The 13,999-nt window shown below is 40.4% G+C and overlaps 1 protein-coding gene across 2 annotated transcripts; it reads right to left on the bottom strand.

Moving 5' to 3' along the window:
- Positions 1–1,393: 1,393 nt before the first annotated feature.
- LOC103636002 (vacuolar cation/proton exchanger 2) lies at positions 1,394–5,262 on the bottom strand. Of its 2 annotated transcripts, none has more exons than XM_008658374.3 (11): positions 4,685–5,261; positions 4,382–4,452; positions 4,278–4,306; positions 3,959–4,155; positions 3,656–3,868; positions 3,075–3,200; positions 2,812–2,928; positions 2,672–2,725; positions 2,407–2,523; positions 2,238–2,331; positions 1,394–1,818 (listed from the first exon to the last, which is right to left on the bottom strand). In XM_008658374.3, exons 1-11 carry the CDS (start codon positions 4,961–4,963, stop codon positions 1,808–1,810), a joined length of 1,308 nt encoding a protein of 435 aa, XP_008656596.1. In that variant the 5' UTR covers positions 4,964–5,261; the 3' UTR covers positions 1,394–1,807. The 2 variants fall into 2 exon arrangements, with proteins under 2 accessions (XP_008656596.1, XP_008656587.1); XM_008658365.4 differs by having other exon boundaries at positions 1,459–1,821; positions 4,685–5,262.
- Between the last annotated feature and the right edge of the window lie 8,737 nt (positions 5,263–13,999).

Genomic DNA, 13,999 nt, shown 5'->3' with positions numbered 1-13,999 from the left:
CCGGACAGTCCGGTGCGCTAGGCCAGGGCACACTTCGGTTTGCTTTTTGCTCCTTTCTTTTGAAGCCTAACTTGTTCTTTTTATTGGTTTGTGTTGAACATTTTGGCACCTGTAGAATGTATACTCTAGAACAAACTAGTTAGTCCAATTATTTGTGTTGGGCAATTCAACCACCAAAATCATTTAGGAAAAGATTTGATCCTATTTACCTTTCAGTTGCCAAACTAACCCTTAGGTTATGTGTTTGAGTCAATTTCTTTATCCATGAGTTTGTTAATGGGTTCAAATGGAAACCCATTGGGTACGTGGGCATGAGTTTGTTCTTCCACTACACATACCCCCAAAACCATGGGTTTTTAAAACCCGCCTTAAAATCAACATTCCTTATAAATATGTCTCGTAATATTACTAATTGAATATGTTCTAATTGAAATAAACTTCATGTAACTAATTTTAAGCTAAAATTAGTTATCACTTGTTCCTTTTATCCTAGCTTATTCATGTATTGATTGTCATTTACATGATGAATTTTTTTATGTTGATGAGTGGGTATGGGAAACCCATTGGGTATCCGAAACTCACATGGATATGAGTTTGGGCAAAATTTTATACACGTTATGGTATGAGTTTTTTAGCGGACGTATTTTTTCTTCGCGAGTATGGGTTTAGACAAGTAATACACAGCGGGTTTTTACCCATTGCCATCTCTATTGGTATGTTTGGAAAGAATCAAATTAGGCTAGAGTGCTGATAGCATCTCGCGGAACCAACGACTAAAGAACGGTTTGTAGCCGGTCATATTGTTTGTCTAATTTATATAAATTTTGATGTCTAATTATAATAAGTTTTGATGAGCCAGAATATTTTCCGGATGATTCCGTGACAAACGGATAAGCCTTAAGGATATGTTTGTTTTCTGGCAGCACTATGTAAACTAGCTTATTTTATATGGATTATACGATCTGGATTATATAATCCAGTTCATATAATCCTGTTAGAGATGCTTGTTTAAAAAGTATTAGCGAGTAAAAGGCCAAATAATAGTATAAAATAAGCATCTAATGATTTGTTTATGGCTTATTATAATCTAGATACCTAGATTATATAATTTACTCTAATAATATATGTTGTTTATTTGTCTCTTAACTTATTTAACTTGGATTATATAATCTACTCTAGAGAGTTGACAAATACGGCCTAAACCTCTATTTGTTTCCCTCTAGAATTATATAATCTAGCTTATTGATATAAGAACCTAATGATCTGCTCATAAACTATCATAATCTAGATATATAGATTATATAATCTACCTAAATAATAATAATAATTTATGTTGTTTATTTGTCTCTTAGATAATATAAAAAGTAAACAAACGTGGTCTAAAAATCTTGTGTGTTTCAAGTCGCAAAATATAGTAAGTTTCTTTCTACATGTACACGGAACATGGCGAGGGGGAGAGAGCCTCGGGAACCGTTGGAGCCCTTCTAACATCATCGTACCAACCAACGGTAACACCGTAACATCACAGCAACATCAAAAACTGTGAACAAATGCAACGGTAAATTCTGTGATCGCCGCATAAAGTTACAGTTCCTCAACGGGCGATGCTGTTGCTATCCTAAAAAAAGCTGCATCAGCTCCTTAATCTTGAGAGCCCGAGTTAAACCCTCGGTCCGGGATTCTGCCAACAAGTTACATCCAAATTCAGGACTCTTGCAGAACCTCATCTACGCAATTTGCTAACTCTGCAGTTAGGTCGTAGCCCCTCCATTCTGTTCACAGGTATGCTGTATTGCAGATTTTTCACCTAGTTCTCACCTGCTTCAGGCCAACCAAGCGGATACTTAGGAGATGCGGATGAATGAATGCAAATCAAATAACCTAGACATAAGACACTTTGAAATCAAGCATTTTGTTTTCTAGACAATCCACCAGATGCAACTGAAGTTTGTCTTAGTTCAGCCTCTGTTGAGTTTGTGTTATAGGTAGCAGGATTTAAACGAAAGCATCCTGATTTGAAACGATCATGTCTATTGAAAGCAATATCATATATAAATAAAGTTAGTTACAAATGGTATGATTAACTTCCACATTTATGGCCCTTTATGGTAAGGGAAAAAAGCAATAGCCTGACTATTTTTTTTATCCAAATGCTTAAGTTATTGCATTTCCATCGACCCATCATTTTTTTTTCAGTTTGCTGTCAGCATCTGACAGAACAATACCAAGGTACTTACTTGCATCAGGATCAACATGGACGAAGAAGCTTGCAGCGACTATGAGGTAGCACAAGATGAGCATAAGGCCTTTAAAATAGTTTGATGTGCCTTCCTGGAAATTGTAAAATATTAGAACTCAAAATAGGCTGTGAAACAGAAAGGGTGTTGCTTTGTTCTGCAAGCATACCTGTAGCATGAATGCCACCACTAGTACAGTTATAAAGAGAGTCGCTGTCTCAAACAATTGAAAATTCAAGTCCATTTCCCGCCCCATCATCCAGCCAATTACCACGCAGAATGGAATCTGCAGATCAAGAAGGAAAAAACATGCAGTTATTAAAAAAAGTCAAAAAAATATGTTGTCTACTGATTAAAACATGATTTGGCTAATGACAAAAGAATTTATAAAACCAGAGCTGTGTACTTGTATCTGGTGCACTAAGTATTATTACCACAAACATGGAGATCTGTGTTGATGAACCTATTGCAACTCCCAATGTAATGTCCTGTAGTCATGGGAAAATGAGGCTAAAGACAAACTCACATTGTCAAAATTGCAAAAGTTTTAAAAAAGAAAGGAGCAAACAGTTACCAATTTGTTCTTCATGGCAAACATAATGGCGCTCGCATGTTCAGCAGCATTCCCCACAATAGGAAGCAGAATAACACTAATAAAGGCTACTGGCAAGTTTAATGATTCGGACGCACCCTGTTATGACATGTTGAAGACACATGGTTCAAAAAATAGAAATTTATATAGAGGTAAAATAGAGATATACTTGGTCCTCTTTTCTAGTTATTACGAACAAAAGGGAGAGAACACAGGAAAGTAATTGTCAGCAAGCTCTTCTGTACCTGAATGGCATCAACCAGGTACCCTGAGAGTATTGAAATCCAAATAGTCAACATAAAAAGCCAGCAGATGGCCTCCCATTGTGTTATCTCCTTTTCATCCTCATCCTCCTCAGTGGCTTCTTCTTCCTGTTGTGAAAAGTAGAAATTCGAATTTGAAGTGTGCATATCACAAAAGCGTAATGTAATATATGAAATGATTATATTTATGTTCGATGATCTCACTTGCTAGGATCTAGTTATAAATGTCCTAGATAAATATTAACTAAAACATTTCCCATGATTGCATTCTGTAAATGGATGTGTCCATAGTAAACGAAAAATCAGGAGAACCAAATAGTTTGCTATTCTTTCTTGCTAACTGCATTACATTTATCATGTGCCCTGCTTTACAGCTGACCTACGTCAACCTGATCCAGAATTCCAGACTTCTAACAAAGCATAGTTCCGGACAAATATAATTATTTTATTACACAGAGAAGTGGCCCAGGTTATTTTTTGTACAATCAATGAATACATATCCTCATGCATGCATTTTTTTCCAGTTTCCGATGTTTGCCAAGATTTAATGTTAAGCTACTTACATCACCAATTGGGCTGTACATACTGCGGTGGCTCTTCAGTTGAAAAAACAGATAGCTAGCATAGGCCACAAGCATGATGCAGCTACTAAACCTTGAAAGAGCTACTTCGGATTTTCCATACTGCGCTTCTGAATGCGTGAAGTGAAGCACTGCTGGGAACATAAGGCCTAAGACAGCCATCAACAGTAGTCCTGAGTTTACAACAGCTGATGCCTGGAATGATAAATTCGAGTCAATAGAAATTACACAAAGTGTATCATAGAAGAAGTGTTTAAGAAATCTAGACTTTGTTAAATAAACTACCTTGTTGAAGACCTGATCCCTGTCGGAGTGGACAAGACCGCCGGCAAAGAAAGCACAGCCAAGAACCAGCAGCATATTTGACAGTATTGAGCCTAGTAGTGACTGCTGGACGACTCGAATCATCCCATTTTTCAGTGCGTATATTGATATAATCATTTCCGTTGCATTTCCAAATGTAGCATTCAGTAGCCCCCCAACTGCAATTAGAAGGAAAAGAAAAGGTTTTACATCTTTACTAAATAGTAAGTACTAAGCAGATGTTAATTAAAGCTAATATTTGTTTAGGAAATGTAGCACAGCATGGGAGCAAAGAACACACCTGTTGGGCCAGTGTAGCAAGCAAGTTGCCTGCAAACGATCGAGGAATTAGCATAAGTAGTAGTAGTAACTGGGAGCTAAAGTCACCATCTTGCTGACACTTACTCGGTCGCGTATCCCAGTCTCTCGGCCAACGGGGTAATGCCGATTAAGCTGAAAAGGAAAACCCATCCTTGCTGTGGAGCTCGCATTTGATGGAAGCAAACAGAGAAGGTGAAGTGTGGTCAGCTTATGTGCACGGCAACTAATGCAGCGGAACAAAGACGAGGTTGGCAGTAGTCAGTAGAGATTCAAACGCGGCCGCGCGAAAGTAGAGAGTGTACGTGCACTTGGTTGGCGAAAAAAAAAAGAGGAAAAAGAAAAAGATTGTGAAGATTTGGAAACGAAGTGCGTGGCCGGGGTTCTTACGTGCGTTCCGGAGAGATAGTGGAGCACGATGGCGAGCGGGCCGAAGGGGAGCAGCACGTTGATCTTGGCCTGGAAGATGACGAAGCGCGCGCTGGTGAGCGCTCTCCGCCACCTGCTCCCGGGCGCCAGCGACTCGGCCACGGCGGCGAGCGCGCCGATGTGCTCGAAGTCCAGCGAGTGCATCTTCCGTGGCGACGACGGCGACGCCGGCTCCTGCTCGTCGTCCGCCGCCTCGTGCACCTGGAACACCCCCGGCGCCGGCTTCTCCGCCACCATCATCTGCGTGCGAGGCCGCGGCCAGGACCAACGCAGAGGCGGCCGGCTGGGCGGGCTCCCTCCGTAGGTAGAGTGGAGCACGCGAGCGCTAGGGATCAGGGCGGGTTCGATGAGGACCGCCGGACAGCGCGCTTGGGTCGGGGTTCGGAGGGATTCGGACGCTGCGGTGCCGAAGTGGTGGTCGAGTGAGAAATGCGCGAGGAGAGGAGACGCCGATGCGCCGGGCACGGGCACGGGCACGGGCACGGCACGAGCACGAAGGTGCCTGGGTGCTTCGGGGCGGGCCCTGATCTTGCTGGGCCCACGTATCGCGCCGCTCTTCGTTCGTGGGCAGAAGGTGGCCCACTGGCCAGCACGGGGGGTTCTGCTTCCGTATGTGCGCGGGACCCAAGTATCTCGATGACGTGGCGAGGGGGAGGGGCCTGTGGTTGTGTAGCGGTTTCAGTCCAGATGGTGAGGACTGAGAAGTGAAAATGATCCATGACTCAGGTCGAACAGAGCCATTACTGTAGTTCAGCTATCTATAAGCTGGGAGGGGGTCAGGTCATCACATGGGGGTGTAGGGTGTCACACTACTGCACATGATTGGCGATGCCCTCTGCTGTGGGAGAGTATCTCTGATGATGGTGACTGACGGACTGACTGACTGACTGACTGACTGACTGACAATGATATAACTATTAAGGTAGTATACGAGTCCTTGGCAACGATAACAGTCAAGGATTAGATCCAAGCAAAGCACATCCCGAGAGATGGATAGATCCAGGGCCAATGCTCTCAAGTGCTGCATGCATTTCACCGTACGGTACCAACAGCTCGCAAGTGGTTACTGATGCATATGGCCTCTCATCAACTTGTATACTCCATATGTTAGCTCAGGAGCAAGTTGTACGGCTCCAAAAGGCAGAGCAGCAGGGTGACTTGTTTTTGCTTTTCTAATATATAACCTTGTTTAGAAAAAAAGGAAAGATAAATCTAGCGGGAAAAAAACTTCTATAAGGGCTAGTTTAGGAACCCAATTTTTCCAAGGGATTTCTATTTTCTCTTGGTAAAATGTGGTTTCCAAACTAGCACTAAATATCTAAATGCCTTATTCAAACGACAAATCCTGGGATTGCTCACTCTGAGAAAGACAGAGATCCCAAATAAATTAGAGTTTTCAAACTAGCGTATACCTAAACATAATTTTTATATCTCTACTACTACTTAAGTGTCTAATGTAGGCGTCCACAGGCGGATGGTGCACTGTTCTGCCATCCCGCCCGCACGCATCCGCTTTCTGCCTTTCTGCCCCCGCCTGCCATCGCCAGCGTGCTCCCGCCTTCCCAGGAAACCCTTCCATCCATGGCGCCTTCCCAGGGATCTCCGCGGTCAATTTTTACGGAGAAATCGCGCCTCCCCAGGGTGCCCTTCCATCCATGGCGTCGTTGCTGCAAGTGCCCCCGCAATCAACTCTATTGCCCCCGCGATCCCGCCTTCCCAGGGTGCCCTTCCATCCATGGTGCCTCCCCAGGGATCTCCGCGGTCAATTTTTACGGAGAAAACGCCGCTTCACCTCGCCGCCTCCCCCACCGCGCGTCCGCAAGAGCCAAGAGTGGGCGTCCAGATTCCTACACCATGCCCTCGCTCGCGCAAACCTCGCTCTCCGAGCTCGAACAGGCATCATTCTTCCCCGCCTCCACGATTCTCGCCTCCGTGGTCCTAACCCCCACTCCTCACCCTTCCATCGGCGCCCGTCCAGGTACGTCTCTTCCCCGCACTCCTCGCCCTTCCATCGGTGCTTCCAGGTACGCCACCGTCCATGCCCTGCGATCCTCGCTGGGCCCACCTTTCTCCACGCATGCGCATGCTCCTGCCACCCCAATCCTCGCCTCTGCGCCGCCACCCCCCACGTCGCCCCCGTCCTTGGTGGCTCGACGACTTCACAGAGCATAAATCTCATCGCCGACGCTTCTTGGCGTGTTCCTCGGCTCTCCTGGGCTTCCTTCACCCCTCTCATCGCCTCTACCACACACGACACACGCGCTCGATGAGCCCTAGCCCCAGTTCACGGCCGCCAGGGATGACCCTACACCCCCCGTGGCGTCGTTCCCGCCGGCCACCCGTGACCTCATCCTGCTCCCCATTCTCGATCTACTCTATTTCTACAGCTCTCGACTTCTCGTTGCTTGGATTCGTTGCCCCAATCCCCATTCTCAATCTACTCCATTTTTGTAGCTCTTGACTAATCGTTGCTTGAATTCGTTGTCCCTACTTCAGCCATTCCCATTCTCGATCTACTCTATTTCTGCAACTCTTGACTTCTCGTTGCTTGATTTTCTTTGTTCCCCGCTTCCATGTGCTGACTAGGGTTTTTTCATGCTTACTGCCAATTGAGTGGTAGGTTGCAACACAGAAACCGACAGGCACACATGCACGCCAGCCATGGCACATGGTGGCGGATGCGAGTGCTACTCGCCAATAGATCTAATGTGCCAGTCACTGTGTTGGTAATCTATGTTTCCTTTCTGGTTTAGGTGGAGCAAGGAGGAGCAATCATCAGCGCTCTCCACAACCACGGATTTGATGGCCCAACGGCTACATCAACTCTCAGTTTTCCTTATATGTCATATATAAAGTATGGACTGTTTTTTCTTCCACCCGCTGCAGGAGCTCATAGAGTGAAATGCCCAAGACAGGGAGAAGTTTGGCTTCGTCTTCATGATTTGCGTCTCTGGGAGGACTGCACCTGAGGTCTTGGCCAAGCTTAAGGTCTGAACACGTCATGTTCATTTTAGATTCAGTGTCCACTTCATATTTTTCCAATGAATTTCTACTTCGAGAAGGACTAAAACTTACAAAATTGTGTTAGATCCTTGCTATTGACTTGGGTAATTACTATTGACTAATGAGGTGTTGTATTGTCTAGACCTCTAGAAAAGTTAAAACACCTATGTATTGTTGTTTAGGGATTGATGATAATGCATGATAAGAATAAGAACATTCTGCCAATAATAAGTAGCTTCATTGTTGAAATGAAAAGCTCCACATGAATAGTTTAATTTCAGGTTTGAGTTCACCAACTTTATTTGTATCTTCATCTTTTCATAATGAGACTAACTTTGATATTTCTGACTTGAATATTTCTTTTTTTCCGGCTTTGACTGGTGGCTATCATTGATGTCTTATTTTACAGTTAGCTTTAAATTTTCTAAGCCTTCGCTTACCATTTGTACATATGTATGATATCTGCTCCTTTCTTGTGCTACATAAACTACTGGAATTGTGGATTATAGAAATTATGACGTTATGAAATATGCAGTGGGTTTAGTGTACGGTTTACTCATTTATTTTAATGTGAACTCAAAACCATTTTTTGCTGTTGAAGAGCAGAGGCAACTGTTGGACTGCAGCAGGTAAGAAACTAGATAGCTTTAATATGTTTGGTCTATTATCCCTAAGACATCACTAATTGTTTATTACTCGACCGTTTATTTTTAAATTAGGCTTATAAAATCACCATAGGATCAAGTTATAATTACTTTCCATCACTGTTTTGTGCAAATTTCTAATCAAAGAATTTGTTTCAAATCAATACCCATGTTTGCAGCAAGACTTTTAGATTCCCCTTTCTAGAGGCTTTTTTCTCATTTTGCTAATAGATTGAGTTCATCTCTAATCCATCAACCTTGGATATGATTGAGTTCATCTCTAATGCACCAAGAGCAAGGGTTCAATAAGCAAGCAGTTTAAATCAAGGGTACAGAGCGTAAGGAAAGAAAAAAAATGAGAAACACATGGAACTTGCTTCTTTTCATAAAAAAGCCTATCTGTTCAGTCAGGAGGCACCTGCTTTTTATGATGTTGCCCATTTACTTCAAGTTCTCGCTTCACCCTTCTCCGCTTAACAGAGACAGTTGCTTCGGGCTTCGGAGTGTCAAAAGAAACACTGGATTCACCAGCAACATGATCTCTAATAACCAATAACTAGATATCTGGAAGCACTATTGTCAATTTTGCATAAGTTACAAACATGAAACATTACACCAAAATGTAATGCAATAAACTCCTTGGATTAGAATACAATGTATGTTCCAAGACAATTCAATTATTTTGCTAATAAAATAGAGTACTTGACCTTGATCAGAATGTTGTAAATAAACAGCTACCTAGAATGTGTCTGTATACCATTAGTATAAAAAATGGAGTACTTAATTAGCAATGGTCAAGTATAAAACAATTAATTAGCATCTGATTCTTCGAGTGATTGTCATATAATGCATCAGTGGGGGATAGCACCTGCAGCAAGTAACATCAAAGAAATAGAGATAGGAAAATAAATCTGTTAAGGGGATAAGCACTAGAGATAGGAATAGATCTGTTAGTTCACTAGATATGGCTGGATTATAGCTATAAATAGAGGTCTCCACCGGCAGGGCTGAGCAGAGAAGAAAATATGTTAAGCCTACATCATAAAAATACAAAATGCCCAACATCCATAATTGTTATTCATCATGGGATTCCAAACAGATTAGCATAAGCCCATTATATTGCAGAAGCATTCTAACAGGACAATCACATAAGTCAGGAATGTTACTGCTAAGTGCCATCTATATACCATGTTAGTACATGATAAAATGACGCACAAGTTAAGCTATCAAAATATTTATGTTTAAAACAAAAGGACAGATGCTCCGGTTACCTTCATCACAAATGAAATTATCTCGGACAGCTAAGCCTAAATGACATAATTCAGAAAGCAGTGTACAGCTGGGGCAGATAAAAAAACTGTTTGAGCATTAAGATGACTTTACAAAACAATTCGATGCATATGCATGAGCATGAGCATCTTCTACACATTTCACAGTTCCCATGGTCACGAATGGAAACAGAGTCTCAAACAACTAAGCCTGACTAACAATATTTAGAAAACTACTTACAGCTAAAGGGGACAGACTCAATGACGGAGGCTTCCACATAAAAGGTTTCTGCAATTTATGTTTACCAGTTGGATGTAGCTTCTAAAACTAGACTATTAAGGAACACCTTTTCTCTAAACAACTTCTAATTTGAAACTAGAGCAATTAGTATATTCTTCGCAATTACCTTGTGGATGTTCTAAACAACTTGTAATTTGAAATTGTAATTTGAAACTGGAGGTAGTAGTATATTCTTCACAATAGGAACGACGAGATCTTATTCTCATATAATTTGCTCCATGGGTATTGTTTTAGTGATTAATCACAAAATTGTTTGGATGATTAACTGAATACACTGTTTAGTGCTAGCTATTGTTTTAGCATAGCAAGTAGTCATATACCCTTGTTTTTAGGTCTATACATACGACATGAAAATTTACACATGGGGACATTTTTTAGTGAAGCAATTACTAATGAAACCTATATAGTTCTGGTGACTGTTATAGTTTTCGTGATTATGGTCATTTTTTAGTGAACCAATTACTGCTACCAGTTTTTAGTGACTACAATTAGGGATGTCGTGGGCGGTTTATTTCTGGTGGTTGCTATCTTTTTATAGGAGTTGTCAGAGAATTGTTTTAGTGATTAACCATGTGTGTTTAGTGGCTGGTATTGTTATCATATACCCTTGTTTTTAGTTCTATACATATTCCTTAAACATGAGCAAATTGGGGGCATTTTTTATGAAGCAATTACTGGTATGTACATGGTTAATCAGATAATTTGCACCATGGGTATTGTTTTAGTGATTAATCACTAAAACTGTTTTCCTGATGAACTGGATACACTGTTTAGTGCCAGCTTTTATTTTAGCACAAGAAGTAGTCCTATACCCTTGTTTTTATGTCTGTACAAACCACCTGAAAATTTACACATGGGGGCATTTTTTAGTGAAGCAATTACTGGTAGAAACCTGTATAGTTCTAGTGGCTGCTATAGTTTTCCTGGTTAATCGGAGAATTGTTTTAGTGATTAACCATGTGTGTTTAGTGGCTGGTACTGTTGTCATATACCTTGTTTTTAGGTCTGTACATACTACCTGAGCATGACCACATAAGCCTTATGTTTGAACGATTTCACACATTTACATTTGTGAATGTGTTGACCGCAAGCATCATCTTTATTTAAATCGGAAACTTGGTTTTACAATGATGTATCATTGAAGTTCTTGCTTTTCCTTGTTTGCAAATCTGAAATACCCTTGTATGTTCTAGCAGAAAGAAGACCCAAAGGACCTTGAACAGCAAAATCTAAGGTAACTTGTGATGAACAACTAAATATGTTTTCGTTATTGTTCTCAGCAAATAATCTAATATGCAAATTGATATGTTAGGCATATTTCATTCCCGATGTGATGCCAATCATCTGTACTCTTTAGTTTTTATCTTTAGTTTTTATCTGTTGCCGCTTCTATTTAGGGACCTCGCTTGTTTGGAAAAAATATTATCATTCGAGATTGCTGCCAGCGTCAGAATCTGATATTCCTATTGGGACACATTTTTTGGGTTGTCTAGGCGTGTTGTTTTTATAGGATACTAAAGGAGAAAACGTAAACAAATATTGGTCTTAGATCCTCACAGATTAGTGTACAGTTAGCACGATGCAGTGCACTTTATGGCAGGAGCACAATATCAATTGGCAGTCATAGATGCATTGCACTTTATGACAGTTAGCACGAGCTCTGAAAGTAAATAGAAATGAGTATCAAAATGAATCGCACTTGTGTAGAACTGCAGATTGAACATAAAACCTACTTGATCATGAGCACGTGGAAGCATTTTTAGTGAAGCATTTACTGCCATTTTTAAGCGAAGCATTTACCTAACCATTTACAATGCAGGTTTCCACATTGCAGACACACAAGAGTCCAGCCTACGCCAACGCTCCTGCAGGTTAGTGTTGTTGCACTTAGGTGTGTTGCATACATGTTTTTTGTGATGATTTTTTTGGAACATTACAACATGATGTTTTAGGGTCTATTTGGTTCACACCTATAGATTTATGAAAATATGAATCCAACTGTGAGCCATGAAAATCTGTTTCGAGCTGAGGATTGTGAGAAAGCTAAAATATATTTGATTAAAACAACTATCAATGGTAGATACTACAAGAGTGATAGTTGTAACATGAATAATAGTAATCTGAAAAATTTGGGGTAGATGGTGATTTTGAATTGAACTTGAGAAATCTATAAACTTTTAAAAATCTATTCTGATGTTGTACCGTTTGTGTGAGATTTTAGATTTTTTGGCAACGAATTGGTTCAGAAAACTGAACCAAACACACCTTTAGTTAAATAGGGTGCCGTCCTACTTGCACATCATATAATTTTCCATTCTTGTGTTTCTGCTGACATTTTCCACTCTTGCTGACCGGCACAATAATTTCCCTTGCAGTTGTCTGCACTAAAGATCAGGACACGAAGATCGCGAGCTTTATCAAGGCTCGGTTTGTGCGGAAGGTGTATTTTAGTGAGATCTCCAAGATGAAGCATTAGGGGGTCAATCGCCCCAGATTTTACGTGTAGCTAACTTAGTAGGGCACCCATGATCCATAATTTATTCTCTGTAGTTGTAGCAGCGGCCTAGAGGTGTCATTCTATAGCACATTGTGTAACATGTATGAGAGAGATAAACACATATCCCCATTCTTTCTACTGAAACACCAGAAATAGTTGCTCTTGCTCCATAATTCGTTAATCTGAACTTCTGAAGCCATGCCAAGGCCTTATATTGATCCTCTGTTGTCATATTGATAAAAATAGGACAGGTGAAACTTTTTCTCATAACAGTATAACACATATTTTATATATAAGTTATCGTATTATTATATGTTTTCGTTGCAACGCACGGACACTTACCTAGTATAGATATATATTAGCAGGTGACTTGCTAAAATGTAGGTGTCCAAATTTTATCTTTTTAGTCAACGGTTGGTGCATACATTTTATAATAAAATTTTAGATTCGGTCTGTTGTAATTTATATTGACATAAACTGTAACTCAGCCCACCAAAAATATAGAAAAATATATTTAAAATGCATATAGAAAAGTTAAGTCCATCTATAATTTAATTAAGAAAAAGTAGTTACAGTCTCGTCAAACCCATTCCACCTATATACACATGCCATTTTAAGACACCAAATCAGGGTGGCGCGTGTTGGGCGCTCTACAGTTCAGGCGACTATTACTAGACATTTAGGAGATGTTTGGTTTCTGAGGACTAATTTTTACTTCATCTATTTTATTCTATTTTAGTGTATAAACTGCTAAATATAAAAGTTAAAACTTTATTTTCGTTTTCGTGCTTGACAATTTAGGTACGAAAATAGAATAAAATGAAGGGATTATAAATTAGCCCATAGAAACCAAACACCCCTTAAAGTATAGATAAACTAAAGTTGTAAGCACAATCTGAGTACAAATAATATACGACACAATAATTTGAAAAGTCAAAAACCTTGTAAAAGATCATATAGTACATAACATGACAACTTTGCAAAAATAGATTAGATGAAGCATCAAGAGGAGAAAATATAACTGACTGATAATGATACTAACAAAGACCAAGTTCGGTAGGAAAGAGCACGGAGCATAATAAAATTAACCACACTAACCAACTTGAGTGACGAGCACACAAAAAGTCCAGCCCAGATATAGAAAAGGACAGAAGCATTTACATATGAATGTAATAAATGAACAGGAAATCCAGTATTTTCTTTATTTTTAGAGGGGGGGGGGGGGGGGGGCTGATCATTAGCAAAACAGTGCACCAGACTCCTCGAAAATCCAGCCTCCATATGATTCTTTATCCCAAGAAGCTTGTTTAGTCGTTTATAGATCTGTGTTATTTTAACGAATAGAACAACCTTAGTGGCCATGTTTATAATAAAACATATACATACAACGACAAAAAATAACATACATATACAAGTAAAAACAGCAGATACAATACATTCCTAAAGACAGTTGACAATGATAAACTGGGATGTGTAAGGAAATGTCAGATTTCATGGCATAATCGAATACTAAGGCAAATTGTTTTAACATGATAAATATGTTTCACATGTTGCTTCAACTGC

This window comes from Zea mays, chromosome 1, assembly GCF_902167145.1.
Source record: "Zea mays cultivar B73 chromosome 1, Zm-B73-REFERENCE-NAM-5.0, whole genome shotgun sequence".
NCBI lineage: Eukaryota > Viridiplantae > Streptophyta > Magnoliopsida > Poales > Poaceae > Zea > Zea mays.
This window is presented reverse-complemented; position numbering and strand designations above follow the sequence as displayed.